Source organism: Ictidomys tridecemlineatus, chromosome 1 (assembly GCF_052094955.1).
Source record: "Ictidomys tridecemlineatus isolate mIctTri1 chromosome 1, mIctTri1.hap1, whole genome shotgun sequence".
Lineage (NCBI taxonomy): Eukaryota > Metazoa > Chordata > Mammalia > Rodentia > Sciuridae > Ictidomys > Ictidomys tridecemlineatus.
Window position 1 is genome coordinate 25,449,569 of NC_135477.1, and position 16,324 is coordinate 25,465,892.

At 41.1% G+C, this 16,324-nt stretch overlaps 1 protein-coding gene and 1 long non-coding RNA gene across 8 annotated transcripts in view; one reads left to right on the forward strand and one right to left on the reverse strand.

Annotated features, from left to right (window-relative positions):
• Positions 1-432: 432 nt before the first annotated feature.
• Positions 433-3,280, reverse strand: LOC110598934 (uncharacterized). 4 transcript variants are annotated; one of them, XR_013426544.1, is made up of 5 exons: positions 3,141-3,280; positions 2,232-2,378; positions 1,328-1,454; positions 1,080-1,187; positions 433-582 (listed from the first exon to the last, which is right to left on the reverse strand). It is a non-coding gene; the product is annotated as an uncharacterized LOC110598934 (long non-coding RNA). The 4 variants fall into 4 exon arrangements; XR_013426536.1 differs by having other exon boundaries at positions 1,328-1,444; positions 2,191-2,378; XR_013426532.1 differs by having other exon boundaries at positions 2,191-2,378.
• Positions 2,468-16,324, forward strand: part of Fbxw4 (F-box and WD repeat domain containing 4) — an 89,453-nt gene continuing 75,596 nt past the window's right edge. For 2 of the 4 annotated variants that reach the window (XR_013426441.1, XR_013426436.1), the window contains exon 1: positions 2,468-3,274. Coding sequence is in view for 2 of the 4 variants with exons in the window: in XM_078022453.1 (XP_077878579.1) it covers positions 2,493-3,274 (782 nt within the window). In the remaining 2 variants the exon portion in view is untranslated. The remainder of the gene's footprint in view (positions 3,275-16,324) is intronic. The other 2 variants (XM_078022453.1, XM_078022401.1) reach the window with 2 other exon arrangements.

A 16,324-nucleotide genomic window follows, 5' to 3' on the forward strand; every position in this document is an offset into this window, starting at 1 on the left:
GGCTGGCCTTGAATTTGTAATCCTCTTGCCTCAGCTTCCCAAATCAATGGGATTACGAATATAGGCCACTGTGCCTGGCAGGACTTTTTATTAATTTTGGAGATCATTAAACCATGACTTCTAGCCTAAACAGTTCACCTGATCTGTAGCTTGGGTATAGCACAGTGATTTGATATTTTAAAATGATAGTATGATTTCTCCAGCAATTAAGGCAATACGAAATAAAGAGTAAAATATACTTGTTTGTGGGTTTTTAATCCTGACAATTTATATTGAGTTAATTAAATAATTTTGTTTTTGTGGTTTGAAATCTCCACTAAAAATTAGGTATAATCAATATGGATGAACTACTCAGCTTTACTATGTGTAAACAAAGGGTTAAAAAACTCAAAAAAGTTACAAACATGTCAACACAAATAAGAACACAAAACACAAGAATCATGTTATATTTATTTCTACCAACAACAACAACAACAACAGGGCTGGGGATGTGGCTCATGCGGTAATGCGCTCGCCTGGCATTCCTGTGGCCCAGGGTTCGATCCTCAGCACCACAAACAAAGATGTTGTGTCTGCCAAAAACTAAAAAATAAATAAATAAATATTTAAAAAAAAAAAAAACAACAAAAAACATTGAATTGATGAAAACTTCCTTCTCAATTTGCAGTTTTCCTATCTTAGTAGCCTTTGACCAGTCTGATACCTAAGAATAAGTCAATTTCTTTGTAATGATCTTTAAAAGATGCTCTAAATTCTTTGGTTATACCAAAATGTAGTAGATATTGCTTTTAATAAACCACTGCCTAGAGTTTAGAAATCATTTTCTTACAAAGCCTTTTTAAAATGTGTGTGTATGTCTGTTTGTAACAGGATTTGACCTGTAACTGTTATTGAGAATTTTCTTCAAGGAGTTCAAAGCATTTTACAGGGATCATCTCATTTATCCTTCGAAAGTAAGGCAGAGGTATTATCTCTACTATAGACTAAGAACACTAAAAGGCCAAGATAGGTGGGGTTTTTGTTGTTGTTTTGCTAAGATCAAAAAGTAAGTCTAGGGCAAAGCCAGATTCCGGTCTGACCTTGTTACATGATTCTTCTGTAATACAATGCTGCAGCTTCCCCTAGTCTCTCTTTGGCCATGCTGAATGAATCATTTTCAGAATTGATTTCTCACTCATTCCTGTTCCCTGAAAATGGATATTAAGATGTAGGTAAATACAAAAGAAAATTCCTCAGTCCTTCCCATATTGCTTTGGGGTACAGGATACCAGACAGGAGAGGCATCTTCCTCCCTTCTTCCAAATCTTACTATGCAACCCAGTGTTACCTCATAGAAAAATAACTCAGAGGGCTGGGGATGTGGCTCAAGCGGTAGCGCGCTCGCCTGGCATGCGTGCGGCCCGGGTTCGATCCTCAGCACCACATACCAACAAAGATGTTGTGTCTGCCAAGAACTAAAAAATAAATATTAAAAATTCTCTCTCTCTCTCTCTCTCCTCTCTAACTCTCCTCTCTCACTCTCTCTTTATTTAAAAAAAAAAAAAAAAGAAAAAAAAAAAAAAAGAAAAATAACTCAGAAAAAAACCAAAAAACAAAAAACAATAACTTGGGCCAAAAATGCAAGTCACATATATAATTTTAAATCTTCTAGTATTTACATTAAAATATATTGTACTCAGCTAATATATCTCAAACATTAACACTTTAATATGTAATCAATATAAAATTATTAATGCTATTTCACATTCTTTTTCTTGTATAAGTCTTCAAAATCTGGAATGTATTTCATACACTTAGAGCATACTTTAATTTGGACTAGCCATATTTCAAATGCTCAGTTGCCATGTGTGATCAGAGGGGACTCCTTTGGACAACACAGGTTTAGAACTAGGCCTCAGTGGATCTCTCTTCAGACTGATGCGTGAATGGAACTGGTGATACAGGAATCATGAGTGACTAGTGACCCTGGAGGATAAGAAGCCCTAGCTCTGCTTTTTGCTGATACATGACTGGGGAGTTGTGGAACTAGTAGATTGCAACCTCTCAAAATGTATCTAATGATACAACTTCACTGTCAGGCTTGGTTCACATCCTATGTGAGAACTCCAGCAACTGCAATGGAACCTGTCAAATTCTAGGGCTGCAGTTTCCTGGGGCTCTGGTATGTGGCCTGAGGAAAGGAAGTACCACCTGGGAAAGAGAAAGGTTCCGTGAGGGGAAGGCCACTCAACTAGGCGCTGCTTGAGGGCAGGGGCTCCATCTTGGTGCTTCCTGAAGGCGGGGGCTCCCTTTGTAGCCTCAGATGGGGCCTTTCAGCAAGCCTCAGAACCAGCTTGATGACTGAATGCAAGTGCTTCCACCAAGTGCTCCGGGAGGCCCTGGGGATGGGGATGTCAGCGCCCAGGCCCGCACCCCGAAGTGGCTCCACCGCCTCAGGTGTGAGGGGCGGGCCTAGGCCTCAGCCCGCGCCGCCCCATGTGACCCGGTCCGACATGGTGTCGCCTCCTCCCGGGGCGGCGGCGGTGGCTCGGGCTCGGCTCCACGTTGGGCCGGCCCCGCGGCCGCTCATGGGCAGCCAAGGCCGCTCGGGAACCCCCGGGAACAGCGGGCCGGGCGAGGGCGAGGGCGGGGAGACCAGGGAACTGCAGGAAGCGAGGGTCGTGCGGGGGAAGCGAAGGAAGGGGAAGGGAAAAGCCGGCGCAGGGCAAGGCGGAAGAGGAAGCGGGGCGGAAGGGAAGCCGGGGCTGCAGCAGGCGCAGGAGGCTGCGGGGTCGTGGGTAGAGGCAGAAGCTGGGGCAGGCCCGGGACGGGACTCAGAGGGAGGCGGAAGCGTGGAGGAAGGAGCGGGAAGCATCGAGAAGGGAGATGAAGGGAGCACAGGGGCTGGGAAGGAGGCACAAGGAAGACTTGATGGGAAAGAGGAGGAACGGAGAGGCAGGACTGGGCGGCGGGAGGATGCCAGGCCGGGGAAAGCACAGGGACAAGACGGTCAGGCTTGGGGCGGCATCGCAGGGACAGGAGCGGCCATGGCGGCGGCAGCCGAGGAGGAAGCGGCGGCTCGGGAGCCCGCAGCTCGGCCGGCTGCAGGGCCCGCGCTCTGGCGCCTGCCCGAGGAGCTGCTGCTGCTCATCTGCTCCTACCTGGACATGCGGGCCCTCGGCCGCCTGGCGCAAGTGTGCCGCTGGCTGCGGCGCTTCACCAGCTGCGACCTGCTCTGGCGCCGGATAGCCCGGGCCTCGCTCAACTCCGGCTTCACGCGGCTCGGCACCGACCTGTAAGCGTCCGCTCGCCGCCCGCTCCCCGCCCCGGGCCGGCCAGCATCCCGGGAAAGGGCGGGGCGCCGCGGCCTGGTCGGCCCGGGGCCGTGTCGCACCCCGAATTCCGAGGCCCAGACCCGGCCTCCGCCGAGACCCCTCCCAAAGCACTCTCGGGATCCAGTGCCTCTCCTGTCCAAGGTCCCCATTTTAGGAAGCCCCCAAGAGCATCCCTCAGTCAGCACCCTCCCCATAGGGCGGCTTTTCGCTATTACCCATCTTAAACACTCCCTTGAGCTTTTAATTGTGGCTTTTCGCGGACCTTTGACTGCCCCGGTTCCTCAGCCCAAAGCACCTAGGACCCGTGGTCTGTCATGCTTTGGACGATTTCTCCAATCCAGGTCGAGGCCCCAGGTTCATAAATGGTCTATCAAAATGTTTTTGAGGATGTTCATCGTCCCTACTCTCTTCTAAAGGTGGTTAGGCGCAGATAAAATCAGATATGAAGAAAAAAGACTCAGGTCCTAAAAGAAAGCACTTAGTCCCATTGTCAACATAATTTAAGACTTGATACAGGCAGAAGAACCCAAAAAGCGTGCCTGCTTGAGGCAAGAGGCTGGATTAGTTCTAGGCCCTGTCCTAGGTATTGCGGTTTGGCCTGTTTTGAGTAGGGTGTGAGACCTGTAAATGAAAACTTTACTGAACAGTTAAACTGTTAAATAGAAAGGGGGAAAAATGTATGGAATTGGAATAAATGCTTTCAGATTGCACGCACTCTATTCAATTATAGTAGAATAAAGTTAACACAATCAACCATTTCCATTTAAATTTTTTCAGTTGCACCTCCCCCATCGTCACTGTCTTACTGATCCTAACAGAATGGGTGCATAATGAATAATTTAATGCATTATTGGGTAACACCTTTATTGAGATTTCACACACCATTGTCTTTTGAATTAATTTCTTAGGATAAAATTTCAGGATAGGTGTTATTGGATCAAAGGTTATGGCTTGCAAAGTCGTTGGACCAAGTTAGGTATACCAACAAAAAAATGACTGAACCAATTTCATGTGAGAATTTAAAAAAAACTTTGCTACCTCAGTGTTTATCTGATGATATGTCCAATTTGATATTTTGTATCTCTTAATCATGGCAAGGATAAATATCTTCCTACCTGTTTGTTTCACATGTGAGATTGTGTCTTCTAACTCTTTGCGGATTTATTATTGGGGTCTTGATGTTTTTCTTATACATTTGGAGTTTTTGTGGATCACAAATGTTAAACTCTAGCCTGTCATCTTTGGTGCAGAAATTTTTTTTTCCAGTCAGTTCTTTTTACTTTACTGGTTTTGTCTTAGAGAAGTTTTATACTTTATTAGAATCTGATATTATGATTTTTTTCCCCAAAAACTGAAAATATATAATTCTCCACAGACCTGATAAATCTCTTTGATTTGTCACTGGCTTTCTTATAACTTGATTTTTAAGTAGTTAACACTTTCATTTCATTAGTATCACTTTTGTTTTGGTGCAAGAAGTGAATTTAGCTTACTATTTTTTTTTCCCCTAAATGGTTGTTTAGTTATCATCACATCTTTTGTGAAATTTACTCTCTGTAGATATGCATGTATATTTGATTTATATCTGAATACTGTTTTGCTCTGATATATATTTTCATTTCCATACCATTTTAAATATTGTTGCTTTTTTGATGGAGTCTAATATCTGTTAGAGTTTGATTATACTTTTTGAATTTATGTGTGTCACATCTCTACATCTACTTGATTCCAAACCAAAAAAATTTCTGTGTCTTTTTATGTATTTCTGTGGGTTTGTACCACTGTAACGTTCTTGCATATCAGTTGTTATTCTTGTGCTTCTAAGTATCTTATACATTTGATTATTGTTCCAAACGTCATCTTTTTTTCTGTATGTTTCCAGCAGAGTATAATTGATGTACAGGAGTACTATAAATTTTGTAAATTTTGAACCTGATCATTTTGCTGTTCTATTATGTTTTGCTGTTCTATTATTTGCTGTTCTATTAAGTTTTTCTGTTCTATTATGATTTGTTGATGATAATAATTCTTTGGGGTTTTTTTGGTGGGGGTGTGTGTGTGTGTGTATGCCATCTTGTCAAAAATAGTAGTTTTTTTTTTTTCTTCTCTTGCTTTCTTATCAGAGTAACTCTTTCAAAGAATATTATCAGTTGACCTATAGGAGAAGTTGGTTAAAATGCTTGGAACCCAAGCTAACTAACCAAGGCAAAGTTTGGCTTTCTATTGCTTCTTACTGAGACTGAATGAATGAAGGAAAGAATTGGTGTTTATTTTTCTTTCCCTTTCAAATGTTCTAAAAGAGACTTAGTAGGAATAAGTCTATGTTCTGATAGTGGGAATAATAACAAAATGAAAATGAAAACAAGTTTATAGTGTAAAAGAACTTTGAGACTGCCAGATCTCATTATGGCTTTACTAGTTTTTAGATGTGTGTGTTTTGATTTCTTGCCTGTGTCCTAGCATGAGATATCACCTGCCTTCCAGGGAAGTTGTTTTGCCATAGCATTTGATAAAGAACAGGGTCACTGCTCATTTTTCTGGGTTGAGGGGACAAATTATGTGTGTTACAGCAGGTGGAGAGAGTTTTGCCAGTGTGTTCTGCTTCTGGACAGCTGCAGAGACTTAATAAACCACTAAGAGAGGAGATCGTCATCCCTGGAGAGAGAAACTTGTACCCCAGGTCTCTTAGGACATCACGGAACCTGGGCCCAAAGTACAGTAAGAGTATGACTACATGGATAGCACAAAACCTGATTTTTATCAGAAGCCACATAACCTCACTGGCTCTGAGTTTTATCATCCATAAGGAATGGCTATAACATTGCCAATAAAATGAGGCTTCAATATCATGTGCTAGCATCATGTTCATATAATAGTCACTCAATAAGTTGTTGTGAAACAGAACTTTTTATTTGCTTGACTTCTCCTATAAGTCTGTAAATGGCAAAAGTGGGGATGGTTATGATTTGGAGGTGCTGCCTAATTATCTCCTCCCCTGAATTAGTTTCTCTCACCTGCCCTAAATGTTTTCACAAACCTGACAGCCCAATCTGTGGGCATAGTGCCTGTGCTCACTGCTTAAGAGTCTTCTGATTCTTAAGAACACAAACTGCTAAGGTTTACTGACCTTCCGGCCCAGGGCAAGTCCTGTTCAGTTTGGCTCTTCTAACTGATCATGGCTTTGTTGAGTAAGATGAACTGCTTTGGTTCCTTGTGATTTGTTAATGGTCTTATACTTGTGCTTCAAGGCATTTGGGCCACTTTAAAACCACAAACAAATAATTTGCTTCCCTTTAGGCCTCTTGCCCAAACAGTGAACACTAATAGGTATCCTGAGCTCTTCCCCCTACCCCCCCCCAAGGGGACACAGATATGAGTGAGTCAGTCATCTGATTTAAAATCAGTTTTGTTTGAAGGCTTTATGAAGCCTGAGGGAATAGAAAGATCTTGAATATAATAATAAAAAGGCAATGTTTCATACAACAATCTTTTAAGTTATCCCCAAAGAATAGAAGTAAAACTAGCCTACTTTAGTGTACAGGAACAAAATAGTGGAATTCAACTCTGTCAGTATAAAATGCAGGTTGAATGCAAGAAGTAGAGGGATGACCAGTGAACAGCAGAGGTGCTAACTGCAAATTCTGATACTGCAAAATGAAAGAGTATATCTGTGCATATGTAAGGGTATATGTGTGTGTGTGTGTGTGTGTGTGTGTATGTGTATATATATATATAAAGAATAATACTTTGCCATTTCTATGCTAAAGAAAACTTACTTGATCTCCTTCCTCCCTAATTAAGTGCTACATATTTTCAAACAGCAATTCCATTTTAAATACCATATAAGCAGTACCTGGGTGCAAATGCTGTCTTGCATTTGCCTGTGATAGATTTGCCTGGAATTAAAAATAGGTGTTTGGGGAGTGAGGCTTCTGAGGTGTTTGCTCTGGCACGCACACTCATTCCTCCTGCGGGGTCCTATGGTATTGGAGCTCTTTGAGGCTGGGGACCAGAGGTATCTATTTCACTGATGATTAACATCCAGAGTGGTAAGATAGACACAGATAAGTAGAGTGTGTTTGTTTGTTTTTAAATGATTGCACATAAGAGCTTTTTTTTTGGGGGGGGGGCACCCAGAAAGCATAATGCTTCTTTTCTTAACTCTGAATGGAGAGGCCATTGATGACTGGTTTACCCGTAAGGCCTAAACTGTATTTTTCAGAGAACAATTAGCAATTCCAAGTAGCTTAGGCTTTCTCCTTCCCTTTCCTGAGTTAACTAGGGGTAGTAATTTGTTCTCTAGATCACTGAAAGGTTTCATTTATGGATATATTGTCTTTAGCCATTTTGGAAAGACTTTTTTTTTTTTTTTAATGGCTCTGGGAGTTAATAAAAGTTAGGATTTAGCTTACATGCTCAAAATAAATAAAACAATGCACCTGTGGAGGAAGCAGGAAATGGTCAGTACAGTCATTCCCTTCAAGTGGAAACTGGAAGAATGGAAGCACCTTCTCCAAGACAGCAGGAATATAGAAGCTGCCTGTGTCCAAATTTTACCAGTAAAATTTGGTAGTGGTGGTGGGGTATTCCTACCTTCCAAGGCAGAAACATGGAAAAACCCAAAGTCTTCACAATCTGCAATATAAATTCATATTGGAAAGAGATCTCTGAAAGTATTTCAGTACCCCATTCTTTAGTTTTCTGTGTCTAGAAACTTCACCTTAGGTAAAGATTGTATTTGAGCTGCTGAAATTCAGCTAAAGTGAGGTTACTGAGTAGGCATACAGTTTTTTTTTCAACATAATTTTTTGAGTGTTTGATTAGAAAAGAATTACCTTTGTGTGACAACTTAACCTTAACTGTGCGTTGACCTAGCCTTGGATTAATTTCTGGTCCTGATTATTAATCATAGAACAGGGAGAAATTCAGGTAGACTCTTCTTGAGGCCAGGTTCTGGTGAATTTGAAAATTAAGATGAAGAGGAAAATGGGAGGAGAAAATTTGGCTTTTAAATTTCAGTGAAAACTGTTACCACCACCCCATTTACAGAGAGATTTTTCAGAATTTTTCTCAGGTGTCAACCATCAGACGAGATTGAGAATACAAAGATTTGGTTTCCTTTTGAGGAAAGTCCTTCCCATTCTGTGGTCTTGCTCAGATTTGAAAGGGATTCAGATAGAATGCCAGTTGTAACCAAAAGAAGCAAGATGGCATGCCCATTAATATGTGTATGAATCCCAAATTATGTGAATACTCAAGTTGTTTCTAAAATTGAATGTGACACTCTGGAGAAAGAATTGACCTCTTACTTGTCTTAACTTATGACAATTCTTAATTTTCTCCAAACTGTTCACACTGCCCTTCCTGGAAGTCTGGGCCACCCAATGGGCCCTTGTGCCTGCTCCTCTTTAGCGCACAATTAATTGCCAGCACATTCTTTCTTTTTTTTTTTTTTTGGTATTTGACATGAGCTCAAATTGCTGAGAAAGGTGACAACTGTGAAATGAAGACAGGGCTTAGAGACACCTTAAAAAATACATGCAAAGGCTACTAAATGACAAGAGCAGACTGCCAGGCTCTTTCAAAACATCACCACGTCTGTTGACTTTCCATTCCTTGTCCGTAGCACAAAATTGGAGGTCAAAGAATCATAGGAGTTAGAGATGGAAAAGACATTTGGGGTCAGCCGGTTCATCCCTCCACCTTCTCCCACCCCTGATTCCAAATAATTCCTTACATTATATTTTCTCCCCCTGGCTCTTGTACAGTTTTCACGGTCTTCACTCAACCCCAGCCGTCACCTTTGGGGAATGATGCTGGAGGTTCTATCCAGTTTCACCTCAGCAGAGAGAGATATTGCCTCTGCCCCCAGTTGACATTCGTGAACTTCTTTGTTGGTGGTCTCAGATGAGAGGCTGAAGGCTCACTGGATGTCTCCCTCTTGCCTGGTGATGGGCTTTTCTAGATGGAGTTGAAGAGCATAGTGTATGATGATACTGGGTAAAGGATAAAGGAGTACAGGTATTCCTAGACTTTTGTCTTTCACATCCCTTGCCCTGAAAGGAACTTTTGTGTGCACAGGTGTGTGATATTGGGGTAGATAACCTACACTGAAAGAACTTACATTGAACAGGAATTTGATAAGAAGCCTAACTTGGGAATTGGTGGATTAAACAAACAAATAAAAAATACCATTCTGGCAAAGAAATAAAGAAAGGGAAGAAATGGAATGTACAGAAGCTTCAGCTTGAGTCAAACTGAGAACAAATGGATTGGAGATAAGTATTTTGAACTGAGGACACTCTTATCTTTGTGGTCTCCCCTACTTTAAGAAAGCACGGAAAGAGAAGTTTTATGCTCACTGGCTACGTGGTTTAGAAGAGGGAATGGTCATTTTTAGAGGCAGCTTTGGAGGGATACCCCCAGCTCCCCCCTCTTGTTCCAGCAGCTGTTGGGAGCAGTCCGAAGGGGGTATTATATTTCTTCTGGTAACTCTGCCAAGAATGAGAGGAAATCCACAATCTGTGGGTTTTTTAGGGGGATGGGGATGGGGTGGCAGGTGATGGGACAGGGAAATTAAATTGTTTTATAGTATATATGTTGAGATACTTTTCCTGGAAAGCTGTTTTCACTGAAAGAAATGATATTTCCCTTGCTCACTAACTGTAATGAGTTCCTCTCTTTAGAGAAAGGGAAGTAGTCTTTGAGTACTTTTTCATCTTCTCTGTAGTTCCAACCTTGACCTTCCGTTTCTTCGAAATTTTCTTTAGAAAGTCCACATTGTAAAGAAGAATCAAGATTCATACATGGGTGGTGTGTATTCGGAGGGGGCTCCCTCCAGAAGTGCATTGCTGGGAGAAGCTCTTATTCATCTCTCATCTTGGCTGCAGTTTGACTTTATCATAGTAGCCTAGAAACTGGAGATGTGAAAACTGGCTGGGTGGCATCTGGTTCATGTTCTCTCCATCCCTTTATCCAGGCTGGGAAGACAGTAGGATTTTGAAGTTTGGCCACTTGGGGTCAGAACCTGTTTTGGTAATTAATATGGCACACAGTTTCAAGATTAAAAACAATAAAAAAAATCCCTAGGAAGTGGAGCAATGTAATTATTCCTCACATTTCAGTTGGGGAGTCCAGGGAAAAGTTATTTTAAAGGTAAGAGAACAAAGTCTACATCTGAATTCATGATTCAGAGAGGGGCCTGTTCACAGAAAAAAAAAAAATAGTGGCATCTTTCTTGCTATTGTTTATTTTCAGAAAGTGCTAGATCAGCCTTTCTGAGAGTTATATTGTGGGATTCTTTTTATTATTATTTTATTTTTAGGTTGTAGTTGGACACAATACCTTTATTTTATTTATTTATTTATTTTTATGTGAGGCTGAGGATCTAACCCAAGGCCTCACACATGCTAGGTGAGCACTCTACCACTGAGCCACAACCCCAGCTCTATTGTGGGATTCTTAAAAAATTAATTCTGTAACCAAATGAATGTGGAAAATGTTGCACCACTTCCCCTCTTCTGGAAATCATAGTACTCATTGGTAAATTTACCCATTGGTAATTTGGCCATTGGTAAATTAAAGGCACCAAGAAGTCCCATGGTAGAGGGATCTGCTTCATTTTGTTTCAGCCAGCATTGTCCAAGATGTTGTTACTATTTTTTGGGGGGAGTGTGGGGGGTTTACTGGGGATTGAACTCAAAGGCACTCAACCACCGAGCCACATCCCCAGCCCTATTTTGTATTTTATTTAGAGACAGGGTCTCACTGAGTTGTTTAGCACTTTGCTTTTGCTGAGGTTGGCTTTGAATTTGTGACCCTCCTGCCTTAGCCTCCTGAGCCCCTGGGATTGCAAGCCTGTGCCACCATGCCCAGTTCACGATGTTTTGATCATAAATTTTCCCTTGTTTACTATCACTTAACATCTGGCAGAACATATGCACTGGTCAAGTGCTTGCAAATTATAGTTCTTGGTCAAAAACAGGAGGAAAAGAATGTGAACATGGCACAACTCCAAATCTTAAACTCATACATATAAAGGACCAGGATTATGCCCAGTGCTTCTGAAACTGTTTGACATGAAGATCCCTTACTAAGAGACTTTATGTGCTTAGATTCTTTCGGTGAGCCTCTCTAGCATAAAAATTTGGAGGCTTTGGTTGAATTATTATTTTTTTGTTTGTTTTGGACAGTACTTGGGATTAAACCTAGGGTCTCTCTGCCACTGAGCTAAATATCCCTCCTTTTTAATTAATTAGCTAATTTAATTTTGAAAAAAGATCTCACTAAATTATAGGCTGACCTCGAACTTGTAGTCCTCCTGCCTCAGTCCCCCAGTTGCTAGGATTACAGGCAAGTGCCACCATACTTGGCTCCTTAGTTTAATTCTTGAAGATGTGGTGTATTACAGTATACCTTTTTAGGGAGAGCCTTTAGAGCTACCTGTATTGTTGGAAGTATGACTTGCCAAAGGGAGATCCTTTTTTTTGTATGTGTGTGTGTGGGTTACTGGGGATTGAACACTCAGGTGCACTTGGCCACTGAGCCACATCCCCAGCCCTATTTTGTATTTTGTTTAGTGCCAGGATCTCACTGAGTTGCTTACAGCCTCGCTTTTTGATGAGGCTGGCTTTGAACTCGAGATCCTCCTGCCTCAGCCTCCTGAGCCACTGGGATTATAGGAATGTGCCATTGTTCCTGGCAAAATCCATTCTTTTGAGAACTCTCGCTTAAGCAGTTCCTAAGTAATATTTATCAAATATTTATCTGCTAGAGCCATAGTTCTCACTTTTTTTGTCTAAGACAAACTTGTATGATGTTGGAATTTTATTTTTTGGTGCATTATAATTGTACATAGTGGTGTGATTTATTATGGGATTCATTATGCCATATTTGTACATGTACATAATTTGATCAATCTCATTTGCCAGTACCTTCCCTTCCTCTCCCTTTTCCCTTCCCTTAATCTACTTATTCTACTCTACCGATCTCCTATTATTATTAGTAGTAGTAGTAGTAATAGTAGTAGTACTGGGGATTGAACCCAAGGGCACTTTACCACTGAGCTACATCCTTAGTCCTATTTATTTATTTATTATTTTGATTTTTTTTAGGTGTAGTTAGACACAAAATCTTTATTTTGTTTATTTTTATGTAGTGCTAAGGATCAAACCCAGCGCCTCACATGTGCTAGGCGAGAGCTCTACCGCTGAGCCACAACCCCAGACCCCTTTTTATTTATTTTGTATTTTGAAACAGTGTCTTGCTAAGTTGCTGAGGGCCTCACTAAGTTGCTGAAGCTCTACTTGAACTTGTGATCCTCCTGCCCTCAGCCTCCTGAGTTGTCCTGGGTTTACAGGCATGTACCACTGTGCCTGGATTATTATTATCTTTTTAATTAGTGCACTATAATTATATACATAAGTAGGGCTCATTGTGTTATATTCACACTATATTTGTAGATTTCATTCTTCAGTACTTCCTCATTTCCTCCCTCTTGGTCCCCTTTCTCTACTCATATGGTCTCTCTTCTAGTGATGTTAGAATTTTGGATAATGCATTAAAAGATTAAAGGTGAAAGTCCTTTTTTAAAAAAGCAAGTTTTAGAAAATTTAAAATTTTGTACATGATTATTTACACAGTTTACTTGTTCTCCCTCTAGTGTGTTGCTATTGAATAGAACTGTTTATTGTCCTGACCTTATTCTCTTATATATTTGGGGCAAAGTTCATACATGTTCCTTTGAACATGCTATCTTCCCCTTATTTGAAGCAAATGGTATCATGGGTCACATTGTATCAGTGTCTGTCAGAAATTTCCCTAATAGTATGTATCACTGAATGAAAAAAAATTCAATTCTATAAATTATTTAAAATCTGATGGCACAGAGAGTTTACCACTCATCCACAGAATGCTTATTAAAAGCCACTTTTAGAAGTAGTAAGTTGTGTAAGATTTTATCCTATGGAGTTTATATGTCTAAATTGGATAAAAAAGATGTATAGCTGTGAAAAGCTAGCAATGCCTAGTTTTCTGGTGATGACATGGAGAGGAATGTTTAGAGGAGTCACAGAAGTAGAGGCTTTAGTTTGATCTTTTTTTTTAAAGAGAGAGTGAGGAGGGGGAGAGAGAGAGAGAGAGAGAGAGAGAGAGAGAATTTTAACATTTTATTTCTTAGTTTTCGGCAGACACAACATCTTTGTTTGTATGTGGTGCTGAGGATCGAACCCTGGCCATGCGCATGCTAGATGGGCGTGCTACTGCTTGAGCCACATCCCCAGCCCCTTTAGTTTGATCTTGAAGAATTGGTGAATTTGACTAGTTCCCAGAGGAGGACAGCAAGCACTGTCAGGGATGGAAGTAGGCTGGTGCTGGCCATGTAAGTGAAGGTGTGGATACAGGAGAATATAGAGAAGATGCTTGGCTGGAGTCCAGTTGTATGGTGTGGTACGTGGAACATAAGGCTGGTGGATAAAGAGGGTTGGGCTGGGGATGTGGCTCAAGTGGTAACGCGCTCGCCTGGCATGCGTGCGGCCTGGGTTTGATTCTCAGCACCATATACAAAGATGTTGTGTCTGCCGAAAACTAAAAAATAAATATTAAAATTCTCTCTCTCTCTCTTTCTCCTCTCCTCTCCTCTTCTCTTCTCTTCTCTTTCTCTCTCTCTCTCTCTCTCTCTCTCTCTCTCTTTTAAATTAAAAAAAAAGAGGGTTGGCATTTGGGGGCCTTTCAAAGGAGATATGGGTTGGCCCAATCAGCTTCATGTCCTTCTGTGCATGTCCCTGTCCCCTACATGTTTTCTACAGTCTCACTTTACTCTGGATATTAGGGCCATTTTTTGTTCCTTAGCAGAATGGCTAGCAATTTAACACTATTAATTATTTTTCATTGATTTTTTTTGAAATTTAATTAGACTTAATTACAACAGATTTCTGAGTCTGTTGGGAGATTTAATCTAATACAAATGTAAATGAAGAGTCACAAGTTTCTCATCTTGGGCTGCTTAAATACTTGTACTCTAAAGCCAAATTCTCAGTATTGGTAGAACTGGTGGGTACAGGCAATATGGGGGAGAAATCTGATTTCTGGAGAGATAGGAAATTAAAAACAGAAACAAAAACAAAAACTGTTAAAATCTCAAGCCTCCAAGCATCATTTTGCTTAGACCATTGCCCCTTGACATGGTCTTGTTCTACACTTGTACCTTCCTTCGCTGAGTTCCAAGTTGGCAGGCAGTTAGGCTTATGACAGTCATGCTAGTCATACTATTAGGCAGCATTGGTGGCATCAAGGAGAATCAAGCTTCAAGATGAAGCAGGGAGCCAAGTGTGCCTGAAATCCCAATGGCTAAGGAGGCTGAGGCAGGAGGATTGCAAGTTCAAAGCCAGCCTCAGCAATTTAACAAGGTCCTGAGCAACTTAGCAAGACCTTGTCTCAAAAAAAGTGGGGAGGTGCTGGGGATATGGCTCAATGGTTGAGTGCCCCTGGGTTCAATCATTCCTGGTACCAAAAATAAATAAAAAATAAATAAATAAAAATTAAAAAAGATGGATCAGGGAAGAAAACTGATCTGTGTTCCAGGAGTTTTCTGATCTTAGAGATTACTAGATTTAAGACCTCTCCGATATATCCAAGTTTCTTCCTGCTTCTCTTAGCCACCATTTAGACTAAGTTTATTTATTTGCTTTTGGTTTTGGGGTGTGAGTGAGGAGAGGGGATTGATTTCTGTTCTTATGGACTCACTTGCCAAGATTTTAAGGGGCCAGATAACTTATTGTAGATGTATGTTGTATTATTATTGTTTAAAATAGGCCAGGCACTTAGGAATGCAGTCAAACTAGGAATGCAGTCAAATGGTGACTACCTGCTGGAAAGCAGAAAAGGAAGAGGCTTAGTGAAAAAAGGAGCCTGAGGCAAGAGAATAGGGCTGGGAAAATGTAACTTCAGCCAGGCCCACCACCAGGTTAGAGATTCCTCTGTGCATTAACAGCCACAGGCAAATTTATTTACAGGGCACTAATAATTTTTTTGAAGGGAGCACTCTCACTTTACATCAGTAACTGTATGGGGGAAATGGCTAGCCAGGGGCCATATCAAGGGTGGGGTCAAGGGACCTTACAGAATTCCAAGGGGCACCTGCTGTCGTCCACTCAGGGACTTTCTTTTGCTGCCTTGTTCTCCCTTTGGACAATGGCAGGTCCCTGCAGGGTGAGAGAGACTGTTTTCAGAGAAAGCAGACTTTCTTTTTTTAATTCCTCCTGATTTTTCAGGTGCTAAAGCCAATAGAAATATAAATGGAACTTGATTAATGGCTAGGGAAACTAACCATCAAAGACAACTGGACAAAGAATGAGAAAGTTGATTTGTTAAATGCTTTAACCAAGTTAAAAGTCAAGTGGAATAATTCTTTTTCAAGTCAAAGCCAAATGGATTGATTTTTTTAAAGTCAAAATTTGATTTGAGGGACTAAAGCCAAGTATTTGATTATAGCATTTGCCTTGGGAGAGGATGCCTGCACCTGCTGTTTGGTAGCAGCTTCTAAAGTTCAACTTTGAAAGTTTCTTCTATTTTTTTTTTTTTTAAGATAGAGAGAGAGAGAGAGAGAGAGAGAGAGAGAGAGAGAGAGAGAGAGAGAGAGAATTTTTTAATATTTATTTTTTAGTTTTTGGCGGACACAACATCTTTGTACGTGGTACGTGGTGCTGAGGATCGAAACCGGGCCGCACGCATGCCAGGCGAGCGCGCTACTGCTTGAGCCACATTCCCAGCCCCAACTTTGAAAGTTTCTTGCTGCTATGATCAAGCCTTCAAGTGATCAAGTGTCATCAAATGGCAGTTAAGTGACCAGGGAGATAAGAGAAATGTTGTCCTTATCTGAATTCAAGAAATATGTGAATTCTTTCTCCCTTGCCATCTTCCTGCTATGATCCAGAATATTCAATTTTTAGTTTCATCATCTTCACCCGTTCATATAGACCTAACTCAAGAGAAGAGGAGCAACTGTCAACAAC